This window comes from Eptatretus burgeri, chromosome 1 (genome assembly GCF_056783735.1).
Source record: "Eptatretus burgeri isolate ZD-2024b chromosome 1, Ebu_testis_v1, whole genome shotgun sequence".
Taxonomy (NCBI): Eukaryota; Metazoa; Chordata; class Myxini; order Myxiniformes; family Myxinidae; genus Eptatretus; species Eptatretus burgeri.
This window is the reverse complement of record NC_140961.1, coordinates 145813010-145828055: the sequence shown is the minus strand read 5'-3', so window position 1 is coordinate 145828055 and position 15046 is coordinate 145813010. Positions and strand designations below refer to the sequence as shown.

The following is a 15046-nucleotide window of genomic DNA, read 5'->3' as shown; positions in this document are numbered from 1 at the left end:
GAAATGTGGTGATAAAATACAATTGCACATTTTTTAGTGAGCCAGCCACCACCTGACACACTGCACGACAATGCGGGGCCAACACAGGTGAGTTTCCCCTGAACTTTGTTCAAGTCGATCGACATACAGTATTCAATGATGACGCAAATATTGTAGAGCCCTCGCCAAGTGGTTGAAACGGTTGTTCAGGAAGAGCTGGCTTGGTAAGCAATTAGCGATCACTGATCCGTCATTTCAAACACCTCCCAGAGACGCCCAAAATGTTAAACTACGTCATAATTCGAAATATGAACACTTTTTTCGTAGTAGAAACTGCTTGTAAGTTCATTTCTGGAGCTGAAATTTTGTAACTTTGCTTAGTCTAAGAGATTTTACAGGTTATGGCAGGTGTGGAAATGAAATAAAGCCATGAACACTGTTGTTTTCGGGCGTTTATAAGCATTGCAATGTATCCAGTGATTTGCACATATGATGATCAGGCATGCAATAATATGAGTGAGGAAAGTGAAAAAGAAAAAAACTTTATTGTTAAGAAATTGTTGCGACCTTTTCCGAATCAAGGTGTTGTTGAGCAGGCCAACAAAAAAGAAAGAAAAAAAAGGCGACCAGCGAGGGAGAGCGAGGTGTCCAAGGATGCACATGATAAAGGATATAATTATATAAGGACGTTAATTATCTTCAAAAGCAGTGTTTTAATTGACCCAAATACCCATTTTTCACTCCTGCATCCCCTTGGCATTCCTTAAGTACACATGCAAAGTTTCAGCCTGCTTGGTTTCATGGTTTTGGAGTTATGGAGAAGACACACTGACTGGCACACACACACACACACACACACACACACACACACACACACACACACACACACACACACACACACACACACACACACACACACACTCACTCTCTCTGACATTTATTAGCATAGATTCCATGCATTCGTTATTGATATCCATTTTAAATATTAGTTTGTACCTTGACTGACAAATCATTCCAATTTTAAAGGAAAATGGTAGTTGTAGTGTTTGTGTGGATGTGGTTAAACACAGGTATATCTTAAGGGTTCGAACACTTGCAAGCATCGGTTTTAAAGGTGAACATGGAGGGGAAGGTGGGGGAGTCTGTTTGGTTGTTTCATCATGTGCACTCTGTATCCTTAATTCCAAACAAATCCACAAACGGAATAATTTCTGTCAAACACATGTGAAACACATGCCTGTCTCATTTAGTCTGAGAATAGCCAGGAACTCAATTCGGCACTCATGAGCAGATGCGATGGAAACGTTTAAAGTTCAAAGGCAAGGAAAGCGAGGTATATGGAAACCTTGAGAGTTTGGTGATTAACTCCTATTATATAGGGTGTTTCGAAAGAAACAGTGCAGTCGAAAAGATACACCTCTTATGCAGAAAGAAAAGTGTTTCGGAGAAATGTATTTATTGTCAAACGCAACGAAGACATATCAGAGGTAATAAAAGATTTGATTTTGAAAATTATTGAACAGATGCAGTAGTTTTATAGCAATTGCTGAAAGTGTTATCCGCTCATTTGTTGGCATATTTGGATGCATCGACACATGTTTTGAAACACTCACTGGAGTTCTTCAGCCTGGATGCTATGGATAGCCCCTGCAATGTTAGCTGAATGAATGAATTGAATGAATGAACCTGCAATGAAGAGCCTTCAACTCTTCTATCACATGAGGATTGTTTGCATTGACCATGTTTTTGAGCTTTCCCCACGGATAAAAGTCTGAAGAGGTTAAATTTGTGAGAACGAGATAGACATAAACTACGAGAAATTATGCAATCTTCAAAAACTGTACTGACTGTATGCGTGCTTGCATGGGCTGTGTGTCCAGTTGCGCCTCCTTGCTCGAACCGTCCATCTCGTTTCTGTTCTTCAGTTAGTTCGTTTACAAACTACTGGAGAATATCATTAATGTACCATTTCGAAATTACGGTATCTTCCAAAAATATTGGTCTAATAACTCACCTTTTGGAAAGGGCACATCATACACCAATTTTTACCCCACGCACACAAAGTGAAAAGCAGGGTTAAGAAATTGGTTCAGTTCTGTCTGTCTGTCCTGCTGTCCTCAAATGTCATTTTATGATTGAGGAACAACTTGATTTCAATTGAATGTTATATTTTGATCACAAATCGGAACATGAATCAGAAAACGAACCTGCAGCTTAGCAGTACTTTCACTTTGAATTTGTCCCAATTGTGCATGCACAGAAAGGAGTGAGATTTTTTTTTTTTTTTTACTTTGCCTGTCTGGCAGTGAAACAAAATTGACGAGGAGGGCACTCATTCGAGTACATACCTCCACCACGTAATGCCTGATCAAAGAGAACATATCAGGCCCAATATATTTTTGAAATATCATGCTTTACAGTACTATATTGGCTTCTATCTCTCAATGGTGAAGAATCACTTTAAAAGTTAAATAATTATCGTATCCAGATCCGGATTCGGATCTTCACCAAAATTGAAACAATTCATCCATGCGACAAACTCAAGCTGTCCACCAAGTTTCGTCCAAATCCGTCCACAACTTCTTGAGATATCATGCTATATATCCTTTATGACCCTGTCTCTCAATGGTGAAGAATCACTTTAAAAAATTATTGTATCCGAATCTGAATCTTCACCAAAATCTAATCATTTCGTCCTTGTCACACACCGAACCTGTCCACAATATTTTATCTGGATCTGTCAACAAGTTTTGGAGATATCCTATAAACAGACAAACAGACAGAAAGGGAAAAAAACATAACCTCCTTCACCTTCAGTGGTGGAGGTAAATATCATGCTATATAATAGTTTTTGGCCCTATCAATGGTGAAGAATCACTTATAAAATTAAATAGTCTCATGTGCAGATCCGGATTCAGATCTTCACCAAAACGAATCAAATTGTAGTGGTCACACTTCCAACCTGTCCACAAAGTTTCATCCGAATTCGTCCACAACATTTTGAGATATCATGCACACAGACAGACAAACACACAAACAAACGTACAAGATGTCATCGGTGTGCAGAGTATGATACTTGCAAAATCCATAAAACAAATATGACCTCAAAAATAATTAGTGGTTGAATTCAATGATGAAATATGTAACTTCTCTTCAAATTTCAAGTCAATCGGATGAAAATTGAGGATTTTAGAAATAGAAACTTAGTTGTTGACCTTGGGCCTATGTTGACCTTTTGTTCCATGTTGATCTCAAGAATAATTGGCTCATTGAATTCCTTTCGTGAAATATATATCCTCTTCAAATTTCAAGTCAATCGGATGAAAATTGAGGATTATAGAAATACCACTTTAGATGTTGACCTTGGGTCTATGTTGACCTTCTAGCCGATGTTGACATGAAAAATAATTGGCTAGTTGAATTCAATGGCATGAAATATAAATCTTCTTCAAATGTACAATCACTAGGATGGATGAAAATTGAGGATTTTTGAAATCTCACCTAAGTTGTTGACCTTTTGACCTCAAAAACAATAGGCTTCTTCCTTATGACAAACTCTACTAGTGGTGAAGTTTCGTGAAGAATGGTTTAATATTGTGACCTGTAGGTGACAAACAGACAGACAAACACAGAGAGAATAACAAAATCTACGAACCAATGTACTTGAAAAATCTTAGATTTTACAAGTAACAAACAAACAGACAGAAAGGGGTGAAAACATAACCTCCTTCACCTTTGGTGGCAGAGGTAAAAATCATTCCAAAGAGGAAACCTACTGTTTTATCGACGTCATAGAGGACACAAAACAACAGATATGAATAAAATTAACTCATGTAATATGTTAAATAATGTGTTGTAAAAGACGCTGCATCAACAGCGGTAAACTTCCAAAAAATTGTTTTCTATGACCTTTAAAATATTTATTTAATTTCAGTTGAATTATATGCTTGAACACTGTGGAACACAAACACCTTTTGGTACTTTCAAAACCCTTTTGTTAAGCCATACTTCGACAAAATATTTTGGCATTTTTTGTCTTCATGACCAATCACATTTGCCATTCATAGACCTCATCCATGTCCTTGTTCTTCAATACGGCACAGGGTAATGTGGTCTATGAATTCTCTATTGGTGGGATACAAAACGTAAACTCTTCAGTCTGGCGGAGGTATGCGCCCCACCGAGTGCTATTCTAGTTACCCTCGCCAGAGGAGAGGGTATTGCATTTGGGTCTGTCTGTCTGTCTGTCTGTCTGTTTGTCTGTCTTTGTTTATGTTGGTTGTCTGCACCGAACTTTGGTGTTTTTCTCCGCAACCGCTTGTCGGATTGAGACAAAGTTTTCATCATCGGAGCGACTACTAATGTAGAATGTTTTAATTATACTTATGATGTCTTATGTCACGTGGTGTGGCAGCCATATTGGAAAAACAAGAAAAATATGGACAACTGCATCTCTGAAACCGCACCGAGGAAAAAACTTTAACTTGGCACATAGCAAGTACTCCTCATGGGGAATAACTGTGATTTTTCTTCATGACAACATAGGTGCCTTTGTTATGACTTCATAATTACAAATGTAGAACGTCACATCCGATCAGTATGAAAAGTTTTTATGGTCATCCAGGGAGAAATTGTTCTTCAGAAAAGAAAAAATTGATGACATCATGTCATCATGACAAAATTTGGTCACGTGATTCGGCAGCCATATTGTTTAAAATAATTTTTAAAAAAATTCTCTGAAATGATTGAACAGTTTGAGGCAAAACTTTACAAGTCGGACCATTTATCCATGAGGAACAAAAGGTTCACACATATCATGTCATAGGTCACATGGTTTGGCAGCCATAATGGATTCACCCTGAAACCGGTAAAAAATCTTATACTCCAGAACACTGGGCTGATTGAGGGGAAACTTCACACAAATGTTCCCCAAGCCTTTGGGATACCAGAGTATTCAAGAATAATTGACACATCACATGGTGATGTGATGCCATATTGGATTAGGCAGACATCTTTTTAATATTCATTCTCTTGAATCGCTTCATCAATCAACGTGAAACTTCGCAATTATGATGTTGTAGTGTTCGGGAGTATATTTTTAAAATTTCAACCTGAACAGAAGTGTGGTCTGGCAGCGAGTATTATTTAATTTTTTGATTTGGGTTCTTTTTGATTTTTTTTGTTTTTTTTAATAATGTTTACTCAGCTGCACCTGGATGGGTTTGGGCATAGAGGAGTAGCAGCTGAAACCCGATTCCTATCCAGATTCGTCCTGATGACTTCATCCTTGCTCTTTGCTTGTTTGGGTTACTTCTGATGACTCCAATGCAGTACTCTACCGATTTGGCCATCCATTTGACTTGAGTTGAATTTATTTTAATCCCACTCTGAATTCAATTGAATAATAATAAACATCATGGGTCAGGGTCAAGTGTCCGATCAAAGCGGGTTGAATCAAAGCTGGTCATCTTGGTAGCCACGGTCATCACTGCCAGCAATTATAAATTGACAGTTCCATTTATGTCTATTATTAATGACGTAACACTCCAGCACACAAACACCACACAAAATACACTATGTAAAACTACACAAACACCACACAAAAGATGTCCTGGCAAGGGTCTGCATTCTCTCATTGCTCTTTTTCTTGTTTGATCATGTAATGATTTTATGAAAATTACCTTGGGATTCCTTGTGGCCCAAATCCTGACATTATGGCTATTTGTCCAGCCAGACATGGAGAACAATGCCTCATCGATAAAGAAAGTGCAGTCTAAAACCTGATCCCCTTTTTCTGCTGTGATTTTTTTTTGTAGCCATTGCCAGTAATGCACCTATTTTTCTGTCTACGAGTGCAATTGCATGAACAACATGCATTTTATTGGGAACAAACTTAATTTTATTTTGTACAGCTCTGAACGTAGTGGTTTGTGATACACTTCCTTATTGCGACAACTGTCTCAGCATTTTTCTTGGGCTTCTTCGCAAACGGTTGCCAATGTCCTGCAACACCACATCTGTCACAACCTTCGGCCGACCACTTCAAGAGTTTTTGGGAATGCGAAATATTTAACTGTAACTTTTCATTGAAAGCTTTTACACAATTTTGATGAGGTAACTTTCTTCAGCGAATTTCTCCTGAAACAAATACTGCACCTCAATATTGTACTTCCCATCATAATTAAAAACTTGCTGCACCAAAAACACTCAATGTTGTGTACTTTTCATCAGTGCCAATGTTTTAGGACTTTTACATCATGAACTTTATTCTATTTACTTGTGCAATTCATGGCAGTCGTGCAGGCTTGATTTTTTTTTTCTGGTTTCTAACCAATCATTTTGCCCAACACCACAACTGGGCTCAAGAACCTCTCCCCCTCGAGGAACGAGCATTGAGGAAGGCTTGAACAGAAGTGTGATGATGCTTGCCTGCCTGGCAGGTCGCCATTTTACACCATCATGGAAATGACTCATGGAGTTGAGTTTCACTGGGGTTAAACAAGAGTCCACTGGAGTCCACTGGAGTCCACTGTAGATAAACCACATTTGCAGCCCTATCTTCAGTGATACATTTCCTTTCTTGAATCACAGAGTTTCATTCCACATGTCTGTTCATGACCTTTTACCTCCAACAGTACTATGCTCTCTGCCCTTGAAGCTTCGTACCACATGCTACGTCATGGCTCAATCTTCAAATGGTTTTCACTCTGTCCAACACAGGACCACTATCATCGAACCCCCTTTGGTGAGCAGCTTATTCCACAGCCACTGGCCTTTTATGACACCAGAGTCACCAAGTGGATCAAATTATTTTGAGGACACAATGCTGAATTGGCCCACTGGTGATACGCCATTTTGTGCATCTTATTGAACTTGTGACTGTATTCACCCGCACTCAAGCACAACAGCTTATGGGACACCACTCAGACTGAACAAAGTTATCAACCTTTAGCGATGAGTAGAAGTCAGTACCTTGATTTTCTACACCTTTGTCTATTCCGAGGACCATTGTTTGCAGGTTGCTTTAGGAACTAGAGACATCATAGAATACCTTACCTATGCATCTTTGAAAAAGAAGGACATGGACGGGGTTTGCGAGCAACAGATTTGATTGGTCAAGACTGCCAAATTTCGTTTGACTGCCAGAAAGGCAGATAGAATTAAAAAAAATTATCTCACTCCTTCCTGTGCATGTGTGTGTGAAAAATTCAGAGCTACAGTACTGTTAAACTGCAGGGGTTTTTTCTGATTTGTGTTCAAAATTTAGCATTCAATTGAAATTAAGTTGTTTTTCGATCATAAACTGACACTTGAAGACAGACAGAGACGTACAAAGTGAACCAATTATTTAACCTTGATTTTCACTTCACGCATGCAGGGAAATAAACAATTACAATGTGGCTGGTATAAGTTGGCTCAGCTGGTGTGTATCTCACTTGACCAAGTCAATGATACCTGCAGCTAAACAAATACTGCATACTTTTTCATTTGAAGATTAACAAACACATAAAACATAAGTAGTACTGTATTTCATTCAGTTCACTGTTATGTATGAAACACCCTGTATGATCCTCTGTTAAACAAGCCCCATTCTGTAGATAGATGTTATCTTGAGGTTTGTGCTTTTAACTGCAAAAGTACTTATTGACAGTATTGTCACAAACACATTGAGGATTAATGGACATGATATTGGTTAATGATGGCATATCCTAAAATAGTGAGGTATTGGTGAACGATGTTTTAAGGTGTAAATACAAAGGGGATATGCTTGATTTGTTGTTCTCATTATACATGTTCAAACATTGGAAAAAGAGTTCTGGATTGTTGGGAGAAAAAATGTTCTTCACTTTCTCCTCTTGGTTTCCAGGCAAGACTGTCGCAGAGTCAAAAGCGAAGGTTACTTTGTTATATACAACCCACCTAGATATGGTGGCTTTTATTGAGGAACTTCTGCTTCACAATGTTACCGAAAGAACATGGATAGCAAGCACTGCTTGGTCAGTGTCTCGGTTGGTGGGGACACGCCGTTTTGCTGACATTCTGCAGGGTAGTATAGGCTTTGCAAACCGTAGAGGATTCATCCCAAGTTTGCAAAATTTCTTGTTAAGCCTTAAACCGATGGTTGGAACACAACTTTGTTCCAACAACCAGGTTTATCTCGATCAGGCACAAAGAAATGCGTGTCACAATGAAGGGCGATGGACTACAACTACGAACAAGTCACACGGTTTCGACACTAATTATTATACCCATCTGTTGTTTCAAAGCAAATACGAAAAACTACAAAATGTGACTGAAACAAAAAACTCATATTTTGAAGGACCAATTGGCAAGCCGATGATCCAGAAAAATGACTTGTTTGGCGTCCATTTGCCAGAAGGACGGCAAGACTCAGCAAGTGGGGACAATTTGCTGTGTGGAGAACACCTGACTCCAAAACAAGGTAGCATCCTGGAAAAGCAAACAATTTTGCTTCTGTCAAATCGTCAGAATGTCACTCAAAACAAAAATGGAGAAAGCATCTTAAAAATGCATATTTTGGGAAAAACCGTTGACAAATATTCACGAAGGCAAAAGTTGTTCGTCAATCCGAATGAACGAGAACGAAACTCTCAACAGGATATATTGAATAATTATTTGTTAGAGTTGTGGGAAGTGACATTTGGATGCACATGGAAGCTTGAAAGCAATCGGCCGTGCAGTGGTCATGAAAGCCTCAACCACATGTACTCTCCCTTTACCGACATATCCCAGTTACGTCATGCGTACAACACCTACGTGGCTGTGTACACCGTGGCGCATGCCCTGCACGACCTCCAGAACTGTGTACCGAGCAGAGGACCATTCGAGAATCGCTCATGTACTGGAATTACGAATTTTGAGCATTGGCAGGTGAGAACCTTACCAGAAATGTTGATAGAAATTATCTGTCTATTTCAAGTGCAGATTGTAATGTGCATGCATGCTGCGTTGTTGTATCATGTACACGAATGAAGAGTAGGAGATCGAAAGTCAGTTTCATGTCCACTGTTTTGTGATTTAATACGACATCGAGGTATCAACCACCATGCTGATTGAGCTGCATTTATCGACAAGCTAGCTTTTCCAAACTGGGATTGTCTGTACAAAGGTTGGCATCATGTGAGAGCGGGGAGACGAAGGGTAATATGGAAATGTACAAAAAGCTCACGGTTGGACACAAGTACAAGGGAATGACACCAGGTGTGCCAGAAGCATTTTCAGGATTGAGGGGTGGGTGAGGGGTGTTTGAGGCACAAAACATAAATATAAAATAGACAAAAAGGGTGCCATTACTTGGGATACGGGCACCTCCCCCTCCCCAAAATTGGTAATTTTTCACCAGTAAAATGGGACCCATTTAATTATTTTTTTAAAAACGACTTTACCTTCTTTAAAGAATGCTTTTCTCTGTTTCAGCTACTTCTTTGAGAATTTTGTATTTTCCTTTATATCCCTCTCTCCCCTTCTTCTCTCCCCTCCCCCGTCTCTCTCTCTCTCTTTTTCTTTTTCTTTTTGAGGAGGAGCATTTTGGAGGCAAAAAAATTAATATTTACCCCTCCACACAACATTGTTATGGAACCAGTGTTTGGGGCTACCACGTGGATGGGGGGGGGGGGGTGTTCCTTGGGATTATCTTCTCACTCTACAGCCTTGAGGCCACCGACGAAAGACAACTACGCGATCTAACGGCCTGAAGATCTTCAGCACCACTAGCCACTTCATTTCGACGAGCAGTGTTCTGCTTTCAGGTTTCGGTGATACCTTTCTGTTGGCACGGCAACCGAGCGAGAAGCCACAGCCTCAGTGCAGCACCTGGTAATATTCTGCCGAGCAGAAAAGATAGGTGCAGCACTCGCTCATCACGTGAGCCAATTCGTGGGATAAAAAAGCCTCCCAGGCTAACACTAAGCGTGGACTATGCCAGACCATTGAAGGAAAAGATGGCACAGGCAGACTTATAGGAACAAACACTGAAGGTCTATTTACAAGGGTGTGGAAAAGCAGGCAGCACATTTGAAACCAGGGTGTATTTGCAGGCATTCATACAGCAGGGACATACAGTAATTTGTATGAGATGTACAGTAAAAGACAGACAATATTGTCCAAAATAAAACGACAAAAGAGCAGAACTAACACCATTTCTATCTTTCTTAGAAATCTTACTTATTTAACAATGCAAGGTGCTATCAGGATCATTCTGTGGAAGAGTAGATAAGTGAGAACGTTTGAAGCATTTTTACACCTCTGCGCTCACCCGTTGTGGGCTGGCGATCCTGACCCTTTCCTGCACTGGGGAAAGACAGCGAGGAGGGGACTGGGATAGAGGGATGTCGCTATGCAGCCAGGTTATTGTTCTACTTCATCCTGGAGTACTCCGCGGTGTCCCGTGTTGCTTCACCTCAAACTCACCACCCGAAATTGCACCTGTAATCAAGCTGAAAATATCCACAAAGAAAACTCCAAAGAAAACCTCTGGTATCTCTTTAATTCTCTCTTGGATCCTCCTATAGCACTATTTTACATGCTGCTAGTGGGATGAAGCTTCGTGTCTTCAGCAGGCGTGACTATGCTGCATGGCAACCAATCTCTGCCCCTTGTGTTCCGAGCGCACTACATCCATTGGCCCAGACCTCATCTGCGTCCTAACTACACCCGTTCTTCAAAGCCGGTGGACCAGAAATGGCTTGATTTGTCTCTTGGAAACTTCACTCTTGGAAAACAAAATTTTGCGGTTGGAGGAAGACTTAGCTGAAGCTCAAAATGACAGGAACTCTCAGTTATTATTGGAAAAAAAAGCTTATCTAAGAGAATTGATTCATGAAAAAAAGTAATGAGGATGTCACAGTTAGACTCAGAATCCAAAATGTGAAGCTTTCTGACACCCGAAATATGAGTTGTTTTCCAGTTAGAAGGGGTTAAGAAATCCCAAAGGCAGATTTTCTCCTTGTTAGATGCTAAAGGGAATATTACACAAAATGAAAGTGACGTTAAAAGACTTGTGAAAAATTATTTTTTCTGATTTATTTGTGAAGGAATCTGTCTGTAAAGATTGTGTTGATGAGATGACAAATCATGTTCCATCTTTGAGTTGTGGTCAGCGTCAAGCTCTTGAAAAGCTGCTTACCTTGGAGGAACTCAGCATACCTCTGAATAGCTTTGAACGTGGAAAAGCCCCTGGAAGTGACGGACTTCCAGTGGAATTTTTCCAGCATTTTGGGACATCTTGGGTCCAGAAGTACTGTTTGTCTGCGAGAAAGTTTACCTTCTGGCATACTGCCTCTCAGCTGTCGAAGAGAAGCCTGGTGTTGGCTTAGTGGTTAGGGTGGCGGCTTGGGATCCTAGGGTCCTGAGTTCAAGACCCGTTGGGCCGCTGAATTAATATACACCAGGAGGTTGACTCAGCCTGTCATCCTTCCGAGGTTGGCAAAATGAGTACCAGTGCACTGGTAAGGGGGACACTGCATCAGCGGCATAGCCGCGTCCCAACCAATGATGCAACCAGCAACGAGATATATATATATATATATATAGTGGTTGTCTTCTCCCAAAAAGCGACGATCTCCGTCAAATCAAGAACTGGCGCCCCATTTCATTACTGTGTTCTGAATACAAACTCTTTTCCAAATTGTTGGCCAATTGGCTTAAACTTGTCATCAGGACTCTCGTTCACCCTGACCAGAGCTCCTGTGTTCCAGGGATATCAATCTCTGATAACATTTTTTAAATTAGAGATTTGATTGATTGTGGCCTTAAAGAGGAAGAAGGGGTTGGTTTGATTTTCCTTGATGTCAAAAAGGCCTTTGATCGTATTGATCACACTTATATGTTTCAAGTGTACCAAAAGTTTGGTCTGGGTGAAAGGTTCATCGGTTTCGTTAAGTTGTGATACAACAATATATCTACATTGTGTAAGGTAAATGATGGTCTCTGTTCACCCATTCAGGTTCAGAAGGGTGTTCGGCAAGGCTGTCCATTGTCAGGTTTACTGTTTAGCCTTTCCCTTGAGCCATTACTAATTAATCTTAGAATCTTTCTTTCTGGCTTTGTACCGTCTCCAGAAGAACATCCTATCGTCGTGTCTGCATATGCTGATGGTGTCTGTATAGTAATTAAAATGATGAGGATCTAACCACTCTTCTCGGATCTTTACGTAGGTTTCATCTTGCTTCACATTTGCAGTGTAATTGGCAAAAGAGTAAAGCTCTGTGGGTGTCCTCAGCTCAATGTACATCAGGTGGGCTTCCCTTATGCCACCTCATCTCTTCCGAAAGATCTAAGGTGGACGAGAGAGGGGGTGAAATACTTAGGTGTTTATCTTGGCCCTTATTAGTACTCCCTTATTAACTGGGAGGGAGTAGTAGATCACATAACCAAACATCTTAACAAATGGAAAAGGTTCCTTCCGCAAATGTCTTTCAGAGGTCTTATACTAATTATTAATACCTTAGTTACCTCTGTCTTGTGGCACAAATGCATCTGTTTACAGCCACCAGATATCTTGCTTAAAGAGATTCAACAGATACTGGTAAACTTTTTTTGGAATGTTCACCATTGGTTGTGGTCAGACTTACTCTGTCGATCCTTGTCTGATGGTGGCCAAGGGCTCATTGACGTATAGTGTCGTCTGATGGCCTTTCGGATGAAGTGGATACTGTTACGGATTTGGAAGCTTACTGCCCTCAACATTCAGGTTCTTATAGAACAGTTATATCGATAAGTGTGTGTTTATAGTTGGGGCCCCCTACCTGTGTCTCACGGGAATTACACGTGTGCGCTGCGGAGTGTCACTGACAACAAATCTCTTTCACTTCACTTCACATACCGACGCCATTGCCCACGTGCGTTCAGCCACTTACTTGGGGGGAGATTTCCATTGACACAGACCGGGACTCTGACCAGGAAGGCAGAGGCGTGCCCCTTATCCAATCATGCCACAGAACGTGACTTTCCCATGGCACGCCAGCTAATGGGGGGGAGGGGGGTGAGATAGCCACAGAGAGCGATTTTTCCCATGGCACGCCGGCCAATAGGGGTTGAGATGGCCACAGAGAGCGATTTTTTTTTTCCCACGACGCCCATTCAATGAGGGTGGTGAGCACCTCAGACGGCGATTTTCTTACCCCGGAGGAAAGAGGAATATAAGGAACACCAGACTGAGACTTTTTAGTAACAATTCTAAGGGTCATGGTCGTGGTGGTCGTGGTCATGGTGGTCGTGGTCGTGGTGGTCATCATCATCATGTTGCGGGTTCGAGTCCCACCGAGCTGGATCATCGTAGCCTCTGATCTTCTCCTTGGTCTTTGTCGATTTGTGCGTGTCCGGTTGGAGAGTGCGGTACGTGGTGCTTGGAGTGGCATCGCGTTGCGGGTTCGAGTCCCGCGAGCCGGATCGTCGAATACCACACGAGGTGGATAGGTCCAAGCACAGGCTCTGGTCACCAGCTCACCTGTCCTCGAGCTGGAGGCTTTCAATGAAGACCCGATGGGTCCATTTCTGTGTGTGGGCCCGTCTTTAAGGAGCAACTGTATAAGTGCTTTTGCTTGTACATTGACTGCATTTCTTTATTGGTCATGATAACTCTGCCCTTCTGTGTTCCCTCCCTGCCTTTTGTAAATAAATATCCATGCTGTTACATGTATCAGCTCGTTTCTGTGTTTCTGTCATTGATTTTCCGCGCTGCGAACGGGAACTAGGAGGCTTCATTGTTGCCGTAATCGTGCAATTGGCCCGGCAGGAATCTGGTTCTCTCCCCTCGGGGTACAGCTCGGATCCGGCTCGGTAACGGCCCGGATCACACAGATCCTGCTGAGGGTGAATTTCCCCGGTTGTTTGGACGACGTGGGTATTTAGGTAAATTGAAATTGGCAATCGACCCTATCCCACGTGGTTGACCTATTGGCGGTCTTCTGTCCGATAAGGGACCCGTCGGCTCTGGAGTTATCCCGGGTGATGACCTATAAATTCCGGGTGTTCGGTGGAGCCGACTCTACTGCTCCATCTCGTGGTCCTGCTCACCACCGAAACTCGGCCCCACAACAATACAACATGTGATCAATGTGGAAAAACTGCTCTGCTGCCCCGTAGCACATTAAATATTTAGACAAGCTACATTGCTCGGATTTGGCCTTGAGTTTGTTCCTAATTGAATCAAAAAAGATTGACACGTCTCACCTTCCTCTGTTTTACCAGAGTCTGTTGAATGCTTGGCAAGCAGTAGTGGTGACCCGCCAACAGGATTTGTATGACATTAAAATGTTTGTGGGAGAACTTCTTCCTCAACCCCCTCTTTCCCAATGTTCTCAAAAGCCGTTGTTTTTCACAAAACTTCATTTCAGCTGGTATCAAAAATGTTTGGCATCTTCGTGACTCATCCAACTGTTGCTGGAAATCTGTTAAAGAAATTGCTGAAATCACTGGCACCAGGTCAGGAAGAGCTGTTGGTCAAGACGGTCAAGTACTTGTAGATGTCATCCGTACATCCTTTAAACTTGGGTTGCAGTGGAGTACTGAGGTCAAATGGATACCCCATAATATAAGCCTTCATTTCCGAGCTTACTTGTCCAATTCACTAGTTTTACTCCATCTCCAGTCAGTATTGGCTCTTGTTTATTTAGTAATCTTGACAGTAAATCTATTTAAAATTTCTGTCTTTCTGTTATTAATATAAATACCTCTGCAGTAGGAGTACTGAGATGGAAAACGCTTTTGCCGTATGCCACCCCATCTGAACTTGCATGGGAATTAATGTATTGCACACCAATAATAAAAAGGTCAGCTGACTTGCAATGGAGACTTGATCACTGGTCACTGCCAACAAACACTTTTGTCAACCGAATTGATGTCGCTGTATCAGCGCTTTGTCCTTTTTGTAATATCACTGAAGATTTGTTCCATGGATATATTGATTGTGTACAATTGTGCCCCCTTTTTCTTTTATTAAACGATATATTTCATTGAGTAAATATCCCCTTTTCACTCCGGTTTTTATCCCCCACCGCGTGGCGGAAGGGGGATATTGTTGTCACCCCGGTTGTCCATCCGTCCG

General features: G+C 41.4%; 2 protein-coding genes across 2 annotated transcripts in view; both read left to right on the top strand.

Annotated features, from left to right (window-relative positions):
• The window catches only part of LOC147035694 (extracellular calcium-sensing receptor-like), a 32654-nt gene extending 25564 nt beyond the window's left edge, over positions 1-7090 (top strand). Inside the window, exons 6-7 of the mRNA XM_085869129.1 lie at positions 38-87; positions 6998-7090. Coding sequence (XP_085725255.1) covers positions 38-87; positions 6998-7090 — 143 coding nt within the window. The remainder of the gene's footprint in view (positions 1-37; positions 88-6997) is intronic.
• A 766-nt stretch (positions 7091-7856) lies between these two features.
• The window catches only part of LOC147035692 (extracellular calcium-sensing receptor-like), a 28103-nt gene continuing 20913 nt past the window's right edge, over positions 7857-15046 (top strand). The window contains exon 1 of the mRNA XM_085846865.1: positions 7857-8871. Coding sequence (XP_085702991.1) covers positions 7906-8871 — 966 coding nt within the window. The 5' untranslated portion in view covers positions 7857-7905. The remainder of the gene's footprint in view (positions 8872-15046) is intronic.